The 25,660-nt window shown below is 36.6% G+C and overlaps 1 protein-coding gene across 11 annotated transcripts in view; it reads left to right on the top strand.

The window, feature by feature from the left end:
* Positions 1 to 25,660, top strand: part of MYO3B (myosin IIIB) — a 213,454-nt gene that overhangs the window by 24,883 nt on the left and 162,911 nt on the right. For all 11 annotated transcript variants that reach the window (XR_008236070.1, XR_008236069.1, XM_052793190.1 and 8 more), the window contains 5 exons: positions 5,378 to 5,561; positions 7,057 to 7,191; positions 10,619 to 10,723; positions 10,986 to 11,085; positions 14,780 to 14,856. Coding sequence is in view for 9 of the 11 variants with exons in the window: in XM_052793190.1 (XP_052649150.1) it covers positions 5,378 to 5,561; positions 7,057 to 7,191; positions 10,619 to 10,723; positions 10,986 to 11,085; positions 14,780 to 14,856 (601 nt within the window). In the remaining 2 variants the exon portion in view is untranslated. The remainder of the gene's footprint in view (positions 1 to 5,377; positions 5,562 to 7,056; positions 7,192 to 10,618; positions 10,724 to 10,985; positions 11,086 to 14,779; positions 14,857 to 25,660) is intronic.

Genomic DNA, 25,660 nt, shown 5'->3' with positions numbered 1-25,660 from the left:
ATGACGTGATGGGTTAAAGTATGGTTCTTTTTGTTTGTAAGTTGTATAGCATCAGTAACAACTTTTCAACCTACTTTTATTCTTCTCCTTCATCTCCTTCCATCACTGACCTTTATCCCATAAAGAACTATGCACATCACATTCTGCAGTTTCTCTTTCTGAGACCAATTGAGAACAGTTATAGGATGGTGTGTTGATGGATTCTTTGTATGCTTCATTTCAAGATATTGACATCCTCTTTGTTTTAACCTAGCCAGTGAGAAACCAGCAGGAGGAGACTAGCAGAGGAAGATGTTCTGACTATTGATTTTCTTATCCCTTTTGGTGGTTCATTAATTCCTCTAACAATTGCTTCTTAGGTAGCTGTCTGGGTGTGACCATTACTAGCCAGCAGAATAGGGGCTGTCATGGCTGGGTGAAGCCATAGCTGATAATGTCAACTTTACCTTCCGAATTCTTCTATCTATGAGTTCTTCATTTAGTATGGAAGCAATATTGAGCTTCCTACAAATGGGGAAATACCTTCATTTTGAATATGACATTCTTATTCTTCCACAATATGTATAGGTGCCAGAAGAGTGTAAGCCAGCTGTTTCACAAGAGAGACAAGAGGGGTTAGACGAAGACAACATTGCAAAAATTAGGCTTGTGCATGAATTGTTCATATGGAAACAGTATGTTCAATTTTGTTTCACTGGTGTTGCCATTATGTCTCTACCAGCTATATTAGAATTCACAACTGTCTAGTACTGTATACCATGACTGTTAGAAAGCACCCGGCTGGAGTGAGGCTCTTACTAATTTCAAAACCTCTGCGAATGTCCCGTTTTACTGTGAGCTAGAAAAGGGTGCATTTTGGAAGGCAGTAGGCAGGCAAATCACTGTTGTGTAGGAGTAAGGCAGTACTGCAAATAGAACAGTAATTGTAAAGCTATTTCTGGCACTGTTTTTCTTTCTTACAAGTCTCTCTTGTCCCTATAATTTCTGAGAAAGATAGCTGTGATAATAAATTTGTAAGAAAAAGTTGCTGATTTTATTCCAGAAGTAATTATATCATAAAAAACCCTGCATGTAGTTATTCTCTATAGGGTTTGGGTTTTTTGTTTTGTTTTCACAACATAGGTGAAGATCACAGTAGAACTTCTAAGACACCGTATAATATTCCAGATGGCTAGTTTGAGGCTTTTTAGAGCCATGGAATACAATTGGAAGGCTGTAGTTCACAGAGGGAAAAATGATTTGTGCACTGTCTGTAACCCATATTTCTTTTACGTTATCTTTTATATCAAACAATACATGTAGTCTGTTTGTCTTAGGGATACTGTTAAGGGGTGATGATGTGCAATCATTGATTCTAATGTTGATCTTACAGAGAAATATTTTCTTTAAATGTAGATAAATGTTATTTGCACATTTGCCTGACTGCCATCTAAGTTAGTCTGTCATGCCTGTTCTGACTGTTAAAGGTTTTCAAAATAGAAAAATCCAGGTGTTATGAAGAAACCTATGAAATTTACTTTATTGATGGACAACATCTCTTTTCCTGGATAAATGAAAGAAACCCTGTCAACGGCTGAAGCCTGTTAGTAATTTTTTTGTCTCACCCTATTATTTGTCTTGGTTGGTCAACTTTTGCAAGATTTATTTTAAGTTAGTATATTATCTCTGCTTTTAAAAAAATAAAATCATGCTATTTGCCCCTATTTTAGCCTGAGTGCTTTGACTAGACTCCATCAAGTTGTCCTTACTCTTGCTTTGCATTCTGTCTCTTCCCAAGTATGCAAAACAGGGTTTGGTGGAGTGCTACGGGCTTGTTGATAGCATGTAGTCATTCCTCAAATAGCATAAGCGTGTGCAGTCCCAAATAGCTTTGTGTCAGATGTTCCCCATCCAGTAGAGTTAATTGCCAAAGTGTAATTTTTCAGCATCTGGTGTGGACTATTTTGCTTGCCTGCATGGAACAGATTTAACCACTGAGAAGTTTTCTCCAGCTGGTGGCAGAAATCATGAAATACTTGTAATCAGTAGGTCTCTAATAGGTTGAGGATCCCTCTGGGGAGAGCATTGCTAAGTTTTTCACAGCTAGAAGCTGCTCTCTGTACATCATTTCAAAGCCCAGGGAGGTGTGAGGCCTGATGTGGGGGGAGTGAAAGGAGAAATTTCTTCCTGAAGAAATTTCAGCTTCAGCATTTTATTTAGTGTTCAGGTCTTCTGAGTATGGGGTTGTTGTAAAAGTGATTGCATTCATGTGTAACTTTTCACTGTAGAAATAAGAAGTAAATGGCAGCCCATGTTAAAACAAGGGCATTTTATTTTCTGAAGCTCAGCAAATCAGGAAGTAGAAAAAGAAAAGCACAAATTCACTTTACAACTTCAGCTTTTTCCTTTAATGTTTACATTTTGTGGGTTTTTTTTAAAAAAAACCCAGATTTTACAATATTGAAGATAATAGCAGATACTGTTCTTTTGCTTTTTTGCACTGTAAAACATTCACATCTATCATAGGAATGTCATAAGGGTTATGGGCACTTTTACTGATGGCAGATGTAGAACCTCATTTAGATATGTATTGCTTGAGTTCAAGAAGAGGCTGTTTTAGTTTGAGCAGAAGTTGTTTATGGTACATATTTGGCAAATCTCATTCCATGTAATGCATAAACATGCTACCTGTAAATGCTGCCTTTTTATCAGAATGCGTAGAAGTGCTCATTCACTAAAATTTTTCTTCACTCCTCCACCAGGACTCCATCTGTAACAATTTTGTGTTAAATTTTATGTTGTCAACGTTGTCTTCTGGTATAAAGAAATATTAGTGTATTCCAAAAATTTGGGAGATAACCATTTTAAAGATTTCTTAATAATCAGAACAAAAGCAGGCAATGACACTAGATTATTTTGTTTTCAGGAAAAACATTTATCCACAACAGCTGCTTGGAGGGAGGCGCCATAATAAACATTACATCCGTACAAAGAGTGCCATGCATCATTTTGTGGACAATCTGTGTGATAGGGTAGTTGTTATAGTGACAGTGAAATAAGTATCAGTCTTTTTTTTTTTTTTTTCTTGTAAGGTTCATCACAGCTGTTTGCAGCCTATTCTTCTCTTTCTTTGCACATGAACGTCTGTAGCATTTCTCCTAAAGCTTTAAAATCACGCATGTTCAGTATGGTTTTTTTTAACCTGAGATGCAACTGTTCCAATTTATGTTTGTATTCACCACCCCCACAGCCTGCAAGCAAACCTTGCTCTTAAGGTTGGCTTATCAGGAGCTACATGTCTGTGGCTGCTGTCTTCAGTGCATGTAGTACAGTCTGTTCACTGATTTCAGAGAAGTCTTTCACCTGACCTGCTTCTCTGTTGAGGTGCTAACTGTATGTGTTCAGAATACTGTTCTTTATTTGCGGCATGCTATATTGGATCCAAGTAGTGAGAAACCGTCCTAATAAATTACGTTATTGACCCACAACAGATAAATGACATTGACTCTAGCTTTTTTTTTTTTTTAACCTTCCCTTCTTTTTCCTTCTTTTCTTTGCCTTTTTTTGGTCAAAAGACCAAAGCAATTCGGTATATTATTTGGCACCATCTTTGGTGCAAATATAGTTTTAACCAAGGAGGGAAATAGAGGTTTTTTCTAAATGTGCCTGCCATCGTTTAAAAAAAAGATTATACTTCTTCTAACCTGACTTTGGTAACAGCTGTGTTTTGTGCCTGCTATATGGTAAATTACTTTAACAACATGTAAACATTTTGTCTTAGGGTCTAAAGGAATTTAAAAATTTCTTCTGGAAAGGAACAAAGCATGCAAATTAGTTTATACACATACTTCCATTTTGAATATTGCTATACAGACCTGCGCTGCCTGTGAATTGCATACAGGTTATTTTCTTCTCTATCATGAACAGAAAGCACAATTATTTCTTTAATTACATTGAAGAGCTGCTGCTTCATTCCTTATTAATTTATCAGTTTCCCCAGCCAGGCTCACATTTCTTTCTGACTAAATTTCTCATGCCAGATAGTTGCCATTGCTGCTGGAAAAGGTGAAGAGGTAAATAAGACAGCAGGTTTTTAAAATTATTTCAAGTAGTTTTGCAGATATCAGACATGCTTAGAAAGAAATGGCTCAAACCTTAAAATTCAAGTGTATGTTTGAGATGCTAGTTGATCCATCTCCAAAAATCAAGAGCTTTTGCAGTCAGCAATGGTGGTGTCTTCAATTGCTTTTGTCAAGATCACTTTCTTATTTTCTCCTTTGGTTTGCTCATGGATCTCAAGACTTTACATCTCCTAATTAAGTGTACAGATAGCTGAAGGGGTCTACCTACTGACAGCTACTAAATGGGCAAATAATATTCTTTCTTAGAGAAACCATAAACCAGTCAGCTTCCCTAATGAGGAATTATATAAGAAGGTTAAGTTAGTCTCATCTTAAACTTCATCTTTCCTTTCTCTAATTCCAGTTCAGGGGCAAGACCTAGGTTCTTACTACTTGAAATGAAATCCTAAAATGGTATGGTCATTTTCCTAATCACCAGAACTTGCCATCTATGTAATTTTAAGGGTGGGAAGGAGCCTTTTCCATAGGCTGCAGTGATCCATGCATCACTTGGGAATGTTTGGGGCAACGACTCCCCTGACCAGGAGATCTCCTGAAGGTGGAGGTGCAGTCAGCCAGCGTACCTGACCATAACACACTCTGACTGAAATACAGAGATAGACAAGTGCAATTGTTGAGAAACATCTCCAGTGATGCATGTCACCCCAGTGGTGTGCCTGTTGCCTATTATCAAGTTTGTTTGTATTTTATTATACCAGCCAGCCCAGTCTTAACTTTTATTAAACCATGAAAAATTTAACTTTTATTAAACTATTTATACATAGCCCTGTTGTAGATGTATCAGATATGATGAGGTGTTATACCTACTGAATGCCTGTCTGGCAATTATCCAGGGAGCATCAGACAAAAATATGTTAAAAGCATGACATGGCATTTTAATGCACAAGAAATAGGGCGTAATTTCATGAGCAGTGTTAAACAAATTGTGTAAAATGTCCATTAAAAGAGCGTGCAGTAGAGGGAGGATCAGATTTTGTGAGAACTTGTTAAAATGTGTTCAGAATGATGCAGTTTATGGGGCAATGTTTGAAGCAAATAATACATACAGCAAAGTAAGTAAAGAGAAGTAGTCCCCAGAGTTTTCTTTCCATTCCTTCATTTAGTGATCTTATCTTTCTGTCTGGTTTTCATTTGTGATTCTATCTGTATTTCTTCTCAAATTAGGACAATATTTGGTTTCTTTATCATAAGGTGCCTTTTTTAGTACAGAGTTACTTAGGGCTTCCCACTGTATGTGTGTCTGCTTTGTTTTCCAGGAAGCCATTGTATGGATTGTTTCAGTATAATTCCAGTATGATTGGACTAGAATCATTAGCTGATCCCTCAGATACCTGGGAAATTATAGAGACTATTGGGAAAGGCACTTACGGTAAAGTCTATAAGGTTGCCAATAAGAAAGATGGGAGTCTGGCAGCAGTAAAGATTCTGGATCCTATCAGTGTAAGTAAAAAATATTAAACTGTAACTTCATTGTTAATTTGAAAGAATTCTCAAACAGAGTTGACATATAAATCAAATGTGTAAGATATTGAAAGCATCCTGAAGGGAACAATTTTACAGAATGCATTGACAGAAGAGTTTGGTACCAGCACCTGAAAGCTGCAACTTACAATTTCATCATCTTGTATGTTATTTGAAAACAGCATTTGCGTAGTTTCTTTTTTAGGTCTATGTAATTCTTCTGGTACAAATTTAGATACCTGTGCTTGGAGCATGCAAATGATAAGGTGGCACAGAGGCATTCCTCTTAGGGGCCTGCTATAGCAGGGAAAATACAAGATGCTGTTAATCTTAATGTTCTTATTTTGTTCTGTGTACTCCCCAAAAGAATTACTTTTCCCATCACAGAAGTACTGTGAACTTTAGGATATTTTATAGTTATCTTTTATAAGTGGATAATACTGCGAGGCAATAGTTAAGATAAAAACAGAAGAAGAGCACAGCCCAAATTCTCAGAGGTAGTTCTGTGCCAGCTGCAGTTTTAGTGGGTACTGAATGCCTAGCTCCCCTTGAGAACCAAGGCCCTAGTTTTCAATGGAAGATTTAATTAGCAGCTGCTCAGGTTGGATCAAGCTGGAGTGTGGTCATGACAGCTGGGCTAAAATATTTGCTAAAAAAAGTTAACATTTCTGTCATCTACCACTACTGAAATTCATCTTGGTTTTCTCTTGTATAAATCTGAAGAAGGTAATAAATTATATCCTTTTTAGCAAAATGCAAAAAAAGGAAAATGCATGTAAGAGCTTAAATTTTCTAATAGTCAGTCTGTGCAGAAACAAAAATTCAGTGCTTAAATACTGTTCTGAGTTGTGGCCTGTGTGCTGATATTAAACAGTATTTTGTAAGTGTCACAGAATTCTTTCATTTAATTACATTTGCTTATTTCATGGGTTTTGTTTTGTCTCTCTTTAATTGTTTCTGGTATATGTCTTTTCCTCATAAGAATGTCTTTGTTTTTACTGATTTCACCTTTGAGGTTTTGTTAACTTGTTCTCTGGTCCCATGTGATGACCACAGAAAAAAGAATGAATCAAAGGTTCATGTATTTACATTTAGCTTACACATTAAAAATATGTGTGTTTAAAAACAAGTTAGAAAATAACACACTTTTAAATTTCTTATTTAGACAACTAAGCAAGGTTAAGTATAATTTTTACTTTTCTGGTTAACTATGTTATGCACTGAAAGAATCCTTGAAGAACAACTGCTTGCTTTACACAGACTTCACATTTCTGTATGTAAAAAAAGCAAAAGTAGCATGATTTGGTGTGGCTTAAATTTACAGTATTGAGAGTACTTTCAGCTACGTTAAATTAAAACCATTTAAAAGTACAAACTAATTAAAAAATGGTTCTTTTTATCCATGAGAGTTTGTTCTTGCTTTGTACAGGCTTACTGTGTTTATATGTTCGATACGTTTGTGTTTTTTATTCAGGATGTAGATGAAGAAATTGAAGCAGAATATAATATTTTGCAGTTTCTTCCCAATCATCCTAACGTTGTTAGATTTTATGGGATGTTTTACAAAGCAGATCAATATGTGGGAGGACAGCTCTGGCTAGTACTTGAGGTAAAAACATTTTGATAACATTACATCTTAACTAGCAAATGTTGTTGGGTTTCTGTTTTTTATTGCTAGAAGAGTCACAAGCTTTCATGATTCTCTGATTGGGGCTGTTAATCAAAGGACTGGTGAGAGATGATGTGTGGTAGCCTACTGTTGGAAATCACATCCAAACTTAAAAGTTTGTTTAATAGGGAATGTCCTTGCGTTTTATTTTTGTTCAAGTTGCTACATTCTGCCTCCAAAACAAGCAAGTTCTTTTGATAAGAATGGTTTGCCTAAAAACAGCCTGGTTTTTTTCATGTTGGAGGAAACATTAGACAAGACATGTCGCTGAGCTTTGGAGAGCTCAAGCACTTGAGAGGGATGCAAAAGATGATGTAGTAGTAACGTGGAGGACAGTTAAACATGCTGCCTACTGCAAAAGTGAACAGGGAAAATGTAATGGGAAAGTCTGTTTTATGGTAATTTAAAACTAGAGGCTGGTTGTTGTTGAAAACCTGGCAACAGAAATGCCTTCAGTTAACTCTTCATGTTCAGTAGCAATTAGTAGTCTTGCAATGAAAAATGTATTTTGGTGATCTTGTTGCCAGTTAAGTGACTGCCAAAGATTGTTGCAAGATGAGAATTTCTTCTATGTGTTTTCTAGGCTTAATTGACAGAGAGCTTTGCACAGACTGATAAGCAGTAACAGACCATTCAAACATTCCTCTCTTATAACTAGACCGGTAAAAGTTAGCATTCACTTTTTAATTACTGATCATTTTAGAAATTCCACTCCCAGTTCTTGAATGGTGACTGGAATCAGAATAGGGAATCTTTATTTCCACTTTGAGTTGTGAAATCTCAACAATACATCTAACTTCTTTGTACTGCAGAATTAGGTAACTTGAATGAAAACTTTTGGATGTGTTTCATCTTAAATTTCAGTAACTATTAAAAAAGAAGCTTTAGAATTTTTGTTTTGGTGTTGTTTTTTACTGTATGCCTGCTGGCTTTGTGTTGAGTATGGGCTTTGTTTCCCATGTGTTTTCTTTTTTAATACAAGTGTAGTGTATCCAACAGATGCATGACATGTGGTATTACATATAACAAAATTTTGTAAAGCAAAATTTTGACATATTCTATGTAATAAAATTGAATGTAGAATTTTGAGAGAGTTGGGTGTTTGTACAGACCTTATAAATTAAGTTTGTTCATTTCAGGTGTGTTTTGGTGGACATTATCCAAAGTTTTAAAGAAATTTGACATTTTAAAAATTGTGTTTTCCTTATACGGATAAATTTAACAGACAAGGCAAACTATTTCTTTCCCTGGAATTTACGTGCAAATCTATGTATGCATAGCAGTTACTTTTTATATTATAAATTAATGAGACTTTTTCAGTAAAAGGGAATGCACAAAGTACTCAGACTTTGATCGCTGAGTCTTTGATGAAATATATTCATCAGATGTGTGACTTCCAAAATATGTAATAAAAAGGTGGATTTTTTTTTTTTTTCCTTTAGGCACAATTTTTCTGTGTTTACTCACTACAAGCAGGACCTTTGATAAATGCCTAGGATGAGGAAGGGTAGCAAAAGTGGACACCTTAAATATTTTTATGATGATGCAGTTCTCGGATAGGTATAGCACAGGCAACTGTAAAGCAAGCTTCCCCACTTTTCCATCTAAATGTGCATCAGTCCACTTTTTGAAGTACTACCATTAGGTATAAAGTGGTAATGAAGTTTACAAGTTCATTTTGTCCCAGATCTTTGCTGACTGTCAAGAACAGTGTCACTGACAGCTGCAGTAGTGTTTGTGGGATATATTTATTTTCAGAGTCAGTCATTCATTTAACATATGCTACCAAACAGCTGTCAGTCTGTACCATTTTTCAGTCACAACCAGCTTGGGTTTTTTTTGAAGTGAGGGCATGCTTGTCAATTTTTTATTTGCAGGCTAGAGATAAGTTTACTACAGCCTGTCTCAATAGAACATTTAGTGCAATAGAAGCAAGAAACAAAAATCTTTGACTTAATGGCTTGTCAGCAAATGGTTAAGCATGGAATGAAAAACATGCACTTTCTCTCATGAGATGGTGTTCTCTTGTAAATACATTTGATGATTGATATTAAGCTGAATGCTTCCACCTAATTTATTTAAAAAAAAAAATAAATTCCCTACTAATTAATTTTAAAGTAAAGTCAAATTCCTGCAGAACCCATCAGTATTTTCAGGGATGAATTTTTGCTTCAGGAACTTATTTACATAAAGGATGTCTTTTTTTATCATGTGATCTGGTCCTTTCCATGAACTAAAACTTTTAGTCTAGTGAAATTTTTTGATGCAAGGGGACGTTAGTAATAAATTGAAGGATAATATCGACATATCACAGAAATTAGTGATTGAACTGATACACAATTCCTAAAAGCTATTTGAGAGATGCAAAACTTGAGAGTTTGTAGAACTTCTGTTTTCATACCATTCTCCTGATTTATGCTGTAACATTTTAAACTTAATACTGATAATGTAAAATGAACTTGTGTTGAAATGTATGTGATTTCTGTATGGCAGAAATGTTGCTGGCTACAAAAACAGGTCTGGAGGAGAAAATTCAATGAAAGGCAATCAATTCTCCAATCTTTTTTTTTTTTTTTTTGTCGAACAATTGTGAATATTAAAGTAAGAAAAGGACAGAGAAAGAAGAGAAAGGAAGGAGGCAAATAGCTGCTTAGAAGGGCATGGACAGTAAACTAATGGTGTGAGTGAAAACGTATTTACAAAGATTCTAATTTTACTTGTTTCTCCTACTCTTTTGATGTATGGCAGCCCATTAGTGGGAAATGCTTGCAAGAAGCTGCTTTTCTGGATCAGAATGTTTCATCTCAGTTGTTGGCAGCACATGCCATCAAATCTGAGTATAGAGATATGGCTTCTGTCTACTTTATATTGCCTGCCAGCAGGAACATTGATGGAGTGAAGGTTTAAAATGACTGTAATTTGTTGCCTCCCAGTTATCAAGAACATCAATCTTTTCTCTCTGGCCTTTTCTTTGCACAAAAGCAGTTTTTTGAAAAGACAATGCACGTATTATTGTGAAAATACTCAAATAATGTAAATTGGACTTATCCTCTTCTAACAACAAAATATAGTCCCGTTCGTAATATTTTGATTTTTAGTTACATTTTATAAATTACACTTTATAATCTTTGGTTTTCACTTCCCTCCCCCCACCCAGGCTGCTGTGATTTATTATTAACATTGCTAATAAAATATGTTCTAAGGTGGGGTGACAACATAAATAATTGCAAGGTAAAAATCTAGTTGTTCCCAGACTTGTGTTGTAGTGCAGTTTTGCACGATAGGTGTTTACAGCCTGAACAAGTATATTGAGTAACTGAGGTCTTGCGTTGCTTCCCCCCCTCCCCCGCAACTCCTCCCTTCACAGCTGTGCAATGGAGGTTCTGTCACAGAGCTTGTCAAAGGCCTGCTGAAGTGTGGCCAACGGTTGGATGAAGCTATAATCTCATACATCTTATATGGTGCTCTCTTGGTAAGCATGTTCATTGGGCTTGTAATGACAGCAGAGGGTGCAATTTACTCATCTCATACATACATTTTCCATTTATAAAGTATGGTAATGTTGACAATATTATGCGGGCTATTATAGCAGCGGGGGTTGTATCAAGCATGTAATCTGGTGGACTGATGTTTCTATAGAGGATGTACAGATTGTCTTCATTACATTCCCTAATAGTAGGGTAATTGTTTTTAAATAAGGGAGTAAACTTATTTTTGTTACTGCTGGTATATAGGGCCTTCAGCATTTACACAATAACCGGATCATTCATCGTGATGTGAAAGGGAACAACATTCTCCTGACAACAGAAGGTGGAGTCAAGCTCGTTGACTTTGGTAATGACCACTTCCCATTTGTTTTCCTGATACATGCAGTTCAGCCAAAGGCATCTGTTTACTTTCCCCTGGGAAGGCAGAATGCCATAGTGAGAGACTTTTTCAGAAGGATACTCAGAATTATTTTAAGAAGGAAAAATGGAGAAGGAACCTGGTACAGCAAGAAAAAAAAATTCTAACCAAAAATCAGTAATAGACTTTTAACTTATAAGCTTAAACATAATAATTTAATAATTAAAAGTAGTTCTGAAGGTACCATTTTATTTACAAAGCTCTTTTGCATTTCATAAGGAATGTCAGTTTCGGGGCAGTTGTCCTCCTAATTTAAATTTAGATATTCTATCTTTTGCATATGAAAAGGAAACATTCTTCTCTCTGAAGTGGCTTTTGCTAGCCTTAAGCATATTTTTTTCCCTCTGAGCAGAAGGTAAAATGGTCCCTTGGGTCCAAAACCCGACATCCATTTAATTTGTGATTATTGCTGTTAGATTTGAGCATTGCAATTCTGGAAACATTGTAAGAAACGGGGGAGAGAGACAGACAGACAGATAGGTAGGTATATAGAAAGGGACTTGGCAATAGAATTTAACTCAGTTCAGCAATTTTTTTTCCTTTTAAACATTCACTTAGAAAAGTAAAGAAATGCTGTAGTCCCTCAGATATGTATGCAATGGAATGGACAATTTTATTAAAGGTAACAGAAACAGATTATTAGTAATGTGATTTATTAATTAAACCATATAATGCGTAAGGTGATCGTCATTGAGAATAGCGTTGTATGACTAACAGATGTTTGTTTAGCAGTGCATGAAAGTAAAGAAGAATATTCACAAAATGAGACTAGTGTAAAACGGTGTGCCAAAAACTTCTGCAAATAGTAATATTTTTAAAAAAATCCAAAAATATTAAATTTCTGCAGTGGAAAGAAAATTTAATACTGTGTTGTCATGGTATTATAAATTTAACATTAAAAAAATATTGACGATGCTAAAGTAAGTTGGGAAACAGGAGACTCTGTCCCTATCTTCTAGGGACAAAAATTCATTATGTTGAATGGTAAAGGCAACAATTAAAATAGTGCTGGGAGAAACACACAGCCTGAAGCAAAACTTGGAGCAAGTCCCTCACCTAGTACAAGGTAGGAAGTTCCCTTCTCATTTGGGGGAATTTTGGCAGGATGATCTTTGTTTATAACTACCACATTCTGGGAAAAGTTGGCTTTTCTCCCCAAAGCAAAACATTTTTATCGGATGTATCAAAGGCCTTAGCTGCAGTGGAAGCTTAGCTTGGAGCTCTGGCTTCCAAAGGTGGATCAGTGTGCTGCAACTCCAAGTGGCACATTCAAGGAAACTGAGAGTCCCAACCTTTGTGGTGTCCCATGGGTCTCTCTGATTCCACACTTAGGCTTTAGGATGTTTTCCTACTTCTTAAGTTACAATAGGAATACTAGAAAATCACAACAAATATGACTACCTCAGAAAAAGACATGAGTTAAATCTCGAGTGTTTCCTAACACTTAATTCTTAGGAAATGCCAAGAAATGCTCACATATGTGGGCTTCCTGACTAAAGCATCAGGCACCAAGCTTTCATTAAGTTGCTATTTTTCCCCTCTAGTCCACTGCCATAGTCACAGAAGGGACTCTGGGAGTGAATTAGGACTGAGTCACAGGTGATACTGTTTGTAGAACTGTTTGTCTCATTTGTTGCAGAAAGTGGAAGACATATAGTGAAAAATGCAGGGAGTTCAGGAAGAGAAGGGACTAGCAGTTCAATTGAATGGCATCAAATTGGTGACTATTCTTACTTCTGCCAGTGTTTCTCTGTGACATTGGCAGGTCGCTTGCATCAAACTTTTTAGAAATGGCCACTCTGTTCCTCATTTTCCCGACAGCCAGTTTGAAACATCTTGTCTTCCTTTGCAGAAGAGCTAAGTGTTCTCAAACTGCAGCTGAGATCTATTACAGCTCTACTTGAGGCATGTGGAGCTCCTGAAAACTGAAAGATCTGAGATTAAGTACCCCAAAACAGTGGATGCTTTGGATATTTTTAGGTTAATCACTGGAACTAATAATCCTCTCCCATTTTGCAGGAATGTTAAGGAGATTTATTGTTTGATGAGGAGGGAAGGAAACATGTCAAAAGAAAAAGAAAATAATCATTTTAAATTTAGTATAGGATTGGATATACTAAATAAGTAACTAGAACTTAAATCAATGGGGATAAAAAAAAAAATTAAATGACTACCTATTCAGTGAACACGATCCATTCTGTCCACAGAATGGGACAGAATCTTGAAGGAAAAAAAAAAAGTTACTTCATATTCAAGTCTGTACATACGGATATTAGGTCACAGAGAGGATTACACAGATATCCTTAATTGAGGCTTTTTTTTTTTTTTTTGCCTTTATTGCATGACTTTACAGCTTGCTTTTTCAATGTAACACACGTTTCTTCTCTCAAGTGCTCTCGACAGCATGATATATTTGAATAAATGTTGGTAACAGTGTAAGTCGACCCAAAATGTCTGCACCTTATCATTCATTTATGCTCATGCTCTCTCACTCTCTCCCCCTGTCTCCCTCTCTCAGCTCTTTGGTATTCTATACTGTTTTGGAGTGTCCGTAGATAGCAGTTACAAATTAAGCTAGCTGAAGAGAGATCAGAGTTAAATGCACAGAGGCTTGCTGTAGGTCCTAGCCATTAACTGTTTCACAGCAGTACTCAGGAAATCACTGAAGACTTGCAATCACACTGGAAAATGAAAAATAAATACAGGCTTGAATGTTGGAGCCAGCAATCAAATTATTTAACTTATGAATTATGAGTCCCAATTTCTTATTTATTGGTATCAGGCAACATGTGTTATATATGTTTCTGCCCATTTTTGTCTCTGGGTAGTGCCATAGGAGCAGACCACTGTGGTTTTTGGTTTTAAACAATTTTAAGGTGGAATATGTTTTTAAGTCAATATTGGGTTTGTGTCAACTTATTGGAATGCTCCTGAACTCTACAATTCAATTATATGTTGACCAGAGCACAGAAGAAGATTTGCTGCGGGAGTTCATTCTGATTTGTTAACGTTGTTTGATTTCACTTTAGTTCGTTCTTCCTTTTTTCAGTTGTGCTTCAGTAGTCCAGTCCCAGTCAGCAAAACACTGAAGCACAGGCTTTGTTTTAAGCATGTGCTTAACTCCCTAAGTACAAGCTGCAGTGTGAGCTTGATCTTCCATGCTTTTCTCAATAGGGAAAGACTTAAGTAAGTGCATAAATGTTTTGTTGAACAGGAGCCTCTGCAAATACTCTAGGGAACAAGTTTTCTGCCAGTGGTGTTCAGGGAGTAAATTTCTGAAACAGAAGTTTTAAAGTCAAATTGTAATTTGGGTAGTTACTGTTTATACTCATGAAAATAGCAGAAAGAAGTCTGTGATATTTAGGTGCCAATTGAATGTTTGAGTTTGAATGAAAGTGCTTCAAACTGAGAGACATTCACAAAATACCTCTCAGCAATTCTGAACTAAAACAGCAAGCTGAAATTAATCAAAGAATTCAGTACAAATGCTGCATCTACTTTGGCCAGCTGTTCTGCAGCTGTACTCCCAGGCTTGGGGTTTGTTTTCCAGGTACTTGAAATAAACTGGCTGAAATGACAGAATGAATTTGAAGCCAAGTTTTTTGGATCTGTTCTATTGCAGGTGTTTCAGCCCAGCTCACCAGCACACGGCTGCGTAGAAACACCTCGGTGGGAACACCCTTTTGGATGGCACCTGAGGTAGGCAAATGTTCCTATCTGGGTTGTCTCCATTCATTGCAATGCACACTTTGTTGCCACTTCCACATAAAAGGAGAAAAGGGTGTGTTTTCTTCCCTCCCCTATGGCTGTGTTTCTACTTTACATCTAGGCCCCTGTTCAGTAAAATGAATGTACTATTAGAATATACAAACTGGATTTCTAATAATCTTCATTCTTTTCTTCTCTGTAATGTTTCCGTAAAAGTACAGATAATCTGCAAATAACTGAGGGTCTCCTTGAAAATTTCATGACTTTCCAATGAAATACTGTATTTTTTTGTGTGCTTGTCTGTGCCTCTAAATACAAACTGGGAGGAGAAGGAGGAATTCCCACATTCCTGTCTTGCTATAGGACTCTGCAAAACCCTGACTCAGCAATGTGTTCTTTAACCTTAATCATTGAAGGGGGACCTACACACTTAGACACATGGACTAGCATAGATGAGAAAAATAATCTACAGGCAGCCTAGCCAAGTATCTTAGACCATATTTTTACATACTACTCCCCAGACATAACCCTTTTCCTCCTATTTCATGAAGCTCTAGAAAGTTTTAACACACTGGTGAACAAAAGTCCCTTATGTACTTTCCCTAAATTTGGGGTGAAAGATGTTAATCTTCGCCCTCACCGCTTTGAGAAACAAAAAATACTTTTGTAAGGTATAGATTATGAAATTAAAAAATAGGGAATGAAAAGGGAGTGGTCTGTTTATTTGTAAGCTGTTAAACCTTCATAACAGTAGTAGCCTCATTTCTGTTGAAGGCCGTTAGACTTATTTGAATTTGGGGGAATTTGGGATGGAATTTGCATCTGTTACAAATGCACACAGGTCTATTTCTGTATGTCAAACAGTTAAAAGTATTGTGCAAACATTTATTTTAGAACATTTTATACTTTTTATACATCTATTTCTGTTGCTAAGGAAGGCTGATTATAGCTGAACAGAGAAAGAAGCTGCAGTAACGGATCCAAAATTGATCTTGCACAGTCTCATAAAGAATGGTTGATATTTTACCATCTCCATAACAACCAGTTTACGTCACAAAGGAGACACAAGATACCTTAGAGACCACTGTGCAATCATTATTTATGGAATCACCTTGGTTGGAGACATTATGAAACCTTTATAAAATACTCCTCTAGACAGTAATGGACATATTAAGAAATATTTTATTGAACTCAGATTATTAGAAGTTCTTTTTATGGTACTGTTTTGCTTGAATAATTGCCATCAAAGGCAGTAATTGTACCAAATTTATTTTCCCATCCTGCTTGAAAATATTCATTCTTGAGGTAAAAAGCCAAAGAAATATGCAGAGATTTTGATCTGAAAAATTTTTACCTGAAAATACAACACACATGTAACCAAGGTATGTTATATGCATAGCACATCAAAACAGGAATAGAAGTAGCTTTGAATGCTTCCTGTTTTGAAAAGATTTGTCAAAATAATCAACCCAGTACCATAAGCATAGTAACTCATATCACATTTGCATGCCTGCATGAGCCACGCCGATCAGGCTTCATAGATGTACCAATCTGCAAAATAGCTGTAAGATGCTCAGATATTTGTTATGCTGTTGTTGAAATGGCTTTTAAATGACAAGTTGCATAATGCTCGTGCTCAAGTCACTACAGTTGCTTTCTTCATGTTCATATGAATGACATATTTCAACCGACGTGCCTTACTTCTGGGGAGATCTTTCTGGTATTTTTAAAATATGCAGCCAGATTTTTTTGTGAAAGATGAAAGATTAGGACTGCAATAAGCTGAAAAACTCTGCTTGGGTAACAGCTTATTAGGAACAATGTTTTCTAGATGAGACTGGTGAGATCAGTAAAAACTAGAAAAGCAGTTGAGTTGCAAAAATCTTGCTGCCTATAGGTTTTGACATAGGATAGAATCTATGTCAAACCCCAAAATACCATAAAATAACTGGACAGGAATGAAATGTTCCTAATCAGAGAAATAGAAAGCATGAAGACTAGGAATTTTTTTTTTTTTTAATTGGACTTTTACTATGTGTGTGTGAAACATAGGAGCCTCAGTCAATGCATAAGGCAATCATGGGACCTCTTCTTATCTAAGGGTGAGAAAAGTGGATTTAATCTGAAGGGGGAGTGGAGAGGGTAGATGAAAAAGCCTGCCTTGGAGAAAGAGACTGCAGGAGTGTTTCAGAGAAACAAACCTTGTGAAATGAAGCTGACGGAATATTTTCCAGGGTAAGGCCCAGGAAAATAAAACCTGGAGAAGAACGATGCAAGATCATTCAAGCTGACAGATAGGAATAACTGGATACAAGCAGGAGACAAATGTGCTGGAAACTAGAATCCCTAGATCAGCCTGGATCAGGAGCAGTCTGTATAATGAGGAAAACAATCATATTTTAAGATGAGGTTTGCAAAATGTATCAAAAGGATTATATGGCATGGTCCTTGCAATAGCAAAAGTTCATAGGAAAATAGCAGTGACTAAGTGTGGTGTAAGGTGTTCTGTTCAGCTCAGTGTTCTTACTGGCTGCATGAAAAACAGCAGCTTAACAGTTCTGAGAGACTTGAACATCTTAGAGGGCTCTTTTTTTCTCATGACTGTAAGGCTTGTTTAGCAGCAACAGGACAAATCAAAAAGATTTGTCCTTGAGCATTTGTTCTGAGCAGAGCATGTGATTAACAAAAATTTTGCTGAAAAATGAAAATACAGGGAAAAGCTAGGCTGTGTGGAAGCAACAGAAGAACTTGGCAAGGATGAGTCAGTTTGAGAGCAGCTTTAAAGTAGATTCACTGAAAATCCATCATTGCTGTTTAACCTAATTAGTATTGTCTCACAAACATGGACATGCAGAAACTCGAACACTGAATACAGGTATGCCAAAAAGAGATAAATAAGGCAGGATAGTTTAAGTATGGTGGATGTTTAAAGCTGCCTGTAGCCAAACACTTAAGTTACCTAAAATCTGCTTCTATTATGCTGAAATAAATTGTGTTGAATGCTAGCAGGAGGAATCTGACTTGAAACTTTTGAACGGAACTGCCTTTACATCTCAAGTTCTAAACCTTAACGTGTCTTGTTTTCAACATCCAGTGCAGAACTGAACAAAATCTAGTTCAAATAGAACTGCGGTTTTCCTTTTTCCCAAATATAATTATAATATCATGATATAGCTGGAAACTTGACTCTTGAAACTAGCTCAGTTAGAATCTGTATGTGTTTTCTTTGGCCCAAACCTAGTTTTAAGAACAGAAATAGAAAAAGATACTTCAAGTCAGAAAGAACTGGAGAGATGCTGAAGGTAATTTAAAGCCGCGGGGAGTATGCTGTTATATTTTACCGATAACTGCTAAATAATGACAATGATGCATGTATACTTATGTTTTAAAAGGAACATAATTAAAACATAGTTGATCCTTTGAAGAATGATGTGTTGAAGTATGACATGTGACAGTAGGAAAGGCTGAGACATTGGTAAAGGCATCATATGAGTTAACCAGAGGTAAAATCTGGGCTCTGTTTTGCTATTGATTTTAGAGGAATTTCAGATGTCATACTATTATTTAAAGCTGTGTCAACTCTGTATTTTGGGTGTTTGTTATTGTCCTGCCAAGATGAAATAATGATCGGTAAGACTGCCCCAGAGACAACAGATTGTTTTCCTTCCCCCTGCTGAATCAAGGGATTCCTTCCCCCTGCTGAATCCTGGGATAAAATGAGCATTAGAATAAGTTTCTAATGTGTTAGAACAATAGTTGACTAGTTTAAATTGTCTTTCTTTTTCCAGTGTTCCTTTGTATTTTTTTAAACTTTAAATCTGATCATGTGTGTGTGCAATAAGGCAAATCCTGAAACAATGAATAATATTTGCATTGTTTCAGTACGAAGCTGTGTCTCTGCATAACCTAAAGAAAAATCAACCAAACTGGTAAAAAAAGTACCCCAAAAAGTCATTTGCATTAATGTAGTTGAAAAATATATAAAGGGAAAAATCTTAATTTTGCAAAGACTCACAGCAGCTTTTCCACTGAAGTCATTATTCATTACAGTAAGGGCTGTATTCAAGCCTTATAATTTGGTCAAAAAAACTTCTTCCTTTTGGTAATTAGGGCTGATTTCTCTTATTTACCTGTCTATTGTAGGAGACATGAAAATTTACAAAAAAATCCATTTAATAGTAAATACATTTCGTGTGTAGTTAAATACTGAGTTGGAAAAACAGCATAGAAAAGATAACCCCATCACTAACCTGGGCTTATGTTTTTAATTAACTCTAAACAAGTACAATGATACATTCCCCTGAAACTATTGAAGATATTCTCATTTTGTCACACTTCAACCTAGCTTATTTGCCAGCCCTTTGCTTACATCATGGGACTCAAGGTCAGTATCCTGTTAATAGTTCTAGGTCTCTTCACTTTAATTCCTTATTGGCTAAAATTAGCTCTTCTGATATGCATATTTTCACTAAACTTTTAAATGCCAGCTAAGCATGAAATTTTGTAAATGCTGATTTATAATGAACTGTAGGAATCCACTGCTTAGTATAAATAGGATATAGATTTCAAGAATGTATATATACTCATTTTTCTGCCTGAAAGCCATTTAAAAACAGTTGTACAGTGAAACAGTATGCATATTTTGTGATAAAGAAACATAAGGAACTATGTACCTTCTCTAATAAGAAAATTTGAAAATATTTCCTTATAACATCTTCCACGAAGGTGTAATAACTGTTCTTCTACAGCTAATGACAAGATAGATTGCTGAATTAGCTCTTACTACAGGTTTGGGGGTTTTTTTTACCTCATGAATTACAGTAAATGAGATAAGATTGAAAACGTAATTTACAAAAAATAACTGATTGTTCTTAGGAAGAAACTTCACAGTTGGGAATAGAGAAACCTTCTGCTGCTTTTACAGAATTTGTGTTTATCTGGCATCATGATTAATTAATAGTGAAATACTTGAAAACCCCACGCATTTAGTAGGTAAAAACAATAAATGAGATAAATGGTAAATATAAAGAATGGTAGCACTAAATAATTCATAACAGATTTTTGTTACATTGTGATTTGAACAATTGCTTGTTTCTAACATTACTATATTTATGATAGTACATTAAGCCTAGGGTGTAAAGGAATTGCCTACTGGGCATACATTTTGAAATGACATCCCTGCTTTCGGGAGGTTAAAGCAGTGGGACACCATGGTGTGTTAGAAATTATTTTTAGGGAATATTAACTGTCCTCTTTAAATGCAGCACTGGGTTTGAGTGCAGTCTTGTGGTACATGTGGTAAAGAGGTATGGGCATGCCAGAAAGGAACTCCTACAGTGTAATTGTGGGAAGGCGGGGGGGGAAGAGTGAGAGCCATTGCTCTAAATAGATAGAGCAAGACTGTATGGAGAACTGGAGGACACAGAAGTGAAATGACTTGCTTAAGGACTTAGAGCAGGTCAGTGGCAGAATGTGGGATCGAATTAGGTCTCTAAATGTCCGCATATGACTAAAATGCCCGTGACACTGAGGTACCATCTTCTGAGAGCTGACTGGCATGACTTAATAAACAAAGTTATCTTTTTGGGAGCACGGATCTTTGGAAATTGAATAAAGAAATAAAAGAAATGGTGGTTTCTGCCCTGTTTAGTTTTTTCTCCACACTTTTTTTGTGGCTCTCAAAGCCAAGCTTTAACAAGCTGCAGTAGTAAGGAGTTATGCTGAAGTTGCTTAAAGTCCAGAAGGAAAGCAGTGGAATTCAGAAAGCTGAGGTTTCTTTAAAGGAGATGGCACACAAAAGAGGCAGAGGGCACAGCAGGACTGCACCAGTGAGCTGTTCCCTGCAGAGCGGGGTCTGGCAAAATGCATCACCTCCTCCTTTGCCTCCAGGAGAGCTGACCTCCTCATGGGCTAGCATGGCAGGAAGGAGTTGAAAAGGATGTGTCAGCTGGAGGGAACCTCAAGGAACCTTGCCAGTAACTTTGATAATATGGCCATAATCTTGTCAAGGGATGTGGAGGGGTTGCAGATGCTTCTGTTTTGTTCCAACATAAATGGCAGCTATGGAGGGGTTGTAAAACTTTCATGTTTAAAGATTTAAAAAACAAAACAAAAAAACAAAGACCAAAAAACAAAACAAACCCCAAAGATGTAAAAAAAAACCCCCAAACCCAAAGATTTAAAAAACAAAACAAAAACACGAAGACCAAAAAACAAACCCAACCCCAAAGATTTAAAAAACAAAACAAAAACACGAAGACCAAAAAACAAACCCAACCCCAAAGATTTAAAAAACAAAACAAAAACACGAAGACCAAAAAACAAACCCAACCCCAAAGATTTAAAAAACAAAACAAAAACACGAAGACCAAAAAACAAACCCAACCCCAAAGATTTAAAAAACAAAACAAAAACCAAAGTAGAGGTAATTGTTTCATTACCTCACTGCCCTGCACTGAGATTCCTACATGAAATGTGTTTACTTATGAGGCTGGAGTTGCCTCTGAGTTTTCAGTTTCTGTGTGAAACACCATTTACGAATCTGTGTGAGGTATGTAGTGTTGTATATCCTTACTGATGAGGAGCAGATCTGTGGGTCAGAAACAAAATGTGTCTACAAATTAGTAGTGCTGAAGCCACGATGGTCTCGTGGTAGAAAGCAAAACAGATTTGTGTGCTCGAAAGCTTATCCGCTTTTCCTCACCGTATCATTTCTTCTAATAAAAGGTATTATGTTTCCCTACAAATGTAGCCTGCTGCCAGAGCAGTCTAATGGTCTCAGGAATATTTCACTTGGGTGAGTTAAAAATAAAAACTGATTACTCACAGCTGTTAAAACACAACTGAATACTTGACATATAATTAATTTTCAATGAATCAATATTAATTGTGATAATTATAAGAATTATTTAAAATATTCATTACTTCTTATTTTGGTAACATTTCTAACAATATAATCATTTTCTGATACACCATGAAAAAATTTGTGTGATGGTAATAAATAAGGAACTGAAATCCATATAAGAAAATGGGGGAATGTGGAACCAATTTCAGTCACAAATTTGCTATTTTTTTAATTATGTGAATGTGCTTGAGGGGAGAGAGGGAGGGAGGAAGGAAGGGAAGGAGGAAGCGAGGGAGAGAGAGAGATGGATAGATATCACTTTGGTCTGGATATATCAGTATCCCCAGCGCTGCTAAATGCTATCATGAAAGATGACTTTTTTTTTTTTCCAATGCATAGGAATTGCAAGAATATTTAGTATTATATTTACTGTGTAGATAAATTAAGTCAGGTTACATAGTGTCAGGTGGAGCACATAATTTCATTTGACTTGCATAGCTAGCAATTTTGTTCTCCTTGCAGCAAGGGTAACAATTTTGTGCCACATTTATTTTACATACGCAGTGCTTTTCAGCATTGTGCTCACACACTTTATAAGCTGCTTAGTTAGCTACATCAGCTGAGTACAGCACCACCTTTCTTCAGGAGCATCAACCTTTTTAACTCCAGACTCTTTTCAGCGAGTGGGTCACCAGCACTAATTGTGTAACAATCGTCTCCAGGTAGCACATCTGTACTGCTATTATTGGTATTGTGTATGCTTGCAGCTATACTTTGTATATGCACTGTATATACTGAGGCAAAATGAAAGTAAGTTCACTTCTGATAATTCTGGGTAACCTTAAAATGGTTTAATGTATTTTGCTTCAGCTAAACATATGTATAGCTTCCTCTCTGCCCACAAGTCAGCATGACCACTGTACAAATAACAGGTGTAGTTATCCGTATTACCTGTTTTCCTTCTTTTAAATCCACCTGTGATCTACTTACAGGCTTGCTGAAGTTCAAGGAAATCTTTGCATTGATTTTGGAACAAGTAGAATTATATCCTTGAATATAGTCTTCTTGTCAGGGAGTGAATCATCTTGTGTATCTCTGTGGAGTTTTGTGTTTCTGTAGAAGTGATAAATCACACAGAATGCCTAATCACTGGCTTCTCTAAATTCACTCCAGTTAATGTGACTGATTTATTTATGTGCCGTCTTTGCCAGACCAGTGAATTCCCCCCCCCACCTCACCCTGTCCCGGTGTGACCCTCAGCACAGTTAGTGTTGACAACTACCATCACATTCTCTGTTTCTCTGTGCAGTGTTTAGGTGCTTTCCATCCTACGGTGGTATAGCTGGGCATGAAATCATGATAAAATTACAACTAATACAAAAGGTGACAGCCTGTCTCCTTAGCAACTTGGGCCACAGTGTGCACGTAACCAGCCCATGCCGAAGTGAAAGTCTTGGTGCTTATTCCCATGGTGTTTAATGGCAAATCTCAAGATTAACTACATCACCCCCTGAAGCTTTGGCATGAACATAGTGTTTGCAGCAAAGCAAACTACCTCTTCTTTTTTGCTTGTACAAGCAGGGGAGGATTTTGCTGGATATAAAATAGGTACAGATGTGATGATGTCTTTGCACAAGGCAGAGAAAGGAGGTGGTATTTTCTTCAGTTTCAGATAATTTCTTCCGGGGTCTCTGTCTTCATGCCCCACTGGGAAGACCAGGCATCAGCAGTGCTGAGAGGTGCTCTCAGCTCCAGAACTTGGGCCAAAAAGGACAGATGTTTCAAAAAAATAAGTATCTCTGAGTTCCCGATAGAGACAGGAACATAATAAAAGACAAGTCAATGGCATTTTTCATTTTTGCTCTGTAGGGAGTTGCAATAGTTTTCAAGGCAAAACAGGACTGGAGCATTCCCAACAACTTAGCTTGTAAACTATGAGTGAGAGAACTCTTTCTTCTTCAGATTTCAAGTTAGAGTGTTGTCTGCTAGCCAACATATAAAGCAAACTGCCAATGTGCACCTTTCATCAAGCAAAAAGCTGTAAAATTTGATTCTTGCTTTAAAAATAAAAATTAGTGGCATTTGTGTTTCTCGAAGTAGTGCATAAGTTGGCAAAATTCTAATAATAAATCCCACAGAAATTGAAAACTTGTTTCAAACCAAAGTGATCATTAAATTCATATACATGCCGCATACTCAGTGTCAGAAGAGCAGTTCATTTTGTATGTTTTCTGTGAGGCTGATCTCACTGTAGTCAGACTGTCTAAAACATGCTGGGTTGCATGGTCTATTGGCTGAATTTTTGTAAACAAAGAGAATGCAGGTTAAGGGGAATATTTTTCTGAAAGAATCACTGCAGGCTCTGATATTAGAATGGAGGAGAATCTGACAGTGTTTAATTCCCCTTGGTTAGAGTGCCAGTATTTTACCAGTATCATTTTACTGCCATGTACCATATTTACTGGAGGTATAGCTGTTACCTGTGGAGCAGAAGACATACAAAGATGCGTTATACATTCCTTTCTCTTTGTTTGGCAAGTAATACATTGTGAAGCTGAGAAAAGCTCAAAGACTTTTTCTTTTCTAAAACAGCAGTTGCAGTGTACTTTTTTTCCCCATCCATTATGAGCGCAAAGCCCTCTGATGCTCATATTATTTTAGTGTAGCTTGTTAAACTTTGTAAGACTGAGATACATAGCAAGTTTTGCCATTGGCCTGTAGTTAGAAGCAATTGTGATGTGCTTACAGAGGAAAAAGTAGTGGTGTGTTTGAACGTGGGAGACCAGCTATGTTTGTAGCACTGCTGATGAAGTCCAGTGTGCTCTTGAGCAGATCCTTCTTTTCCTTCCCTTGAAAATGAAAATATATTCCTCTGCATCATAAAGTTTGAGAACAAATAGACAGATATTTGCAAAGGACTCAGCATGCTGATGAGAACCAGGCAACTTCAGAGGAGATGGGCTCTAGCAGCTTTTTAACCAAGCAGATAAATATTTTTCATATGTTAAAAAAGGAAGAACACAGTGCGTTTAATTAGTCACATATGGGTAAGCTACTTGCAACTTCCGAGTCATGGCCTTGGAAGCTGACTTGCATGATTTTTTTTTTTTTTTTTTTTTGAGGAAGTGTCCTTGAGTATACAGATGATTTGGGGAACTGTATAAAGAAACAAAAATAATCAAGAAATACAAGCTTTCCTTTCAATCTCTGAGCAAAACTGCAGTGAAGGAAACTCCAGCCAACACCAAGTATGGCCTATTTCAAATATTATTTAAGTAACTCTGATCTCCACACTGACTTTCTTACAGGTTTTTACATCAAATTTGATTTCTTTCCTTGTGTCTAAGTCATGGTATAAGGAAATGAAATTATCATATAGGCCTCTGAAATAAGGGTGGTGGTTTAAAGTGCTCTGCTTGAGCTTGAGTTGCATAGAATGTATCTACTGCACAGTAAAACTTACCTTTTTCAAGAGATAGAGGGATCTCTGGGATGAGATCAAGACTGTAATGAACTCTTTGAAGAACTAAGAAATATTTCAGAGCTTTCACTTAAGACATTCTGTTGAAGAGAAGGGAGATGGGAAAATGATCTTCATGTGACAACTTTGAAAAACACCGCCTTAGCTAACAAAACTCTGCCTCTTCAAGTTGAAGAAAAAAATCCCCCCTCTTTTGCAGTGCTTACCTTCATTTTTTCCCATTCTGTTTATTTGGTAGTTGATGTGTAGGGGAATGTGTATGTATGTTTGTCTCAGATGGTTTGCAGACATTTTGCTGACCACTTTATCATGTCTTACAGACCACCAGTGTTCCTCAGACAATAGTTGAGAAACACTGGTCTAATACTCTATCAGAAGATTCTTTGACATTACAGCAATAAAGGGGAAATACCACTGTCAGTAGGGTATGAAAAGAAATTTCTTTGGCATACTAACCTGGAAAAATTGAG

This window comes from Harpia harpyja, chromosome 7 (assembly GCF_026419915.1).
Source record: "Harpia harpyja isolate bHarHar1 chromosome 7, bHarHar1 primary haplotype, whole genome shotgun sequence".
NCBI lineage: Eukaryota > Metazoa > Chordata > Aves > Accipitriformes > Accipitridae > Harpia > Harpia harpyja.
Note: the sequence above shows the minus strand (reverse complement) of the source record. Positions and strands in the feature narration are given on the sequence as shown.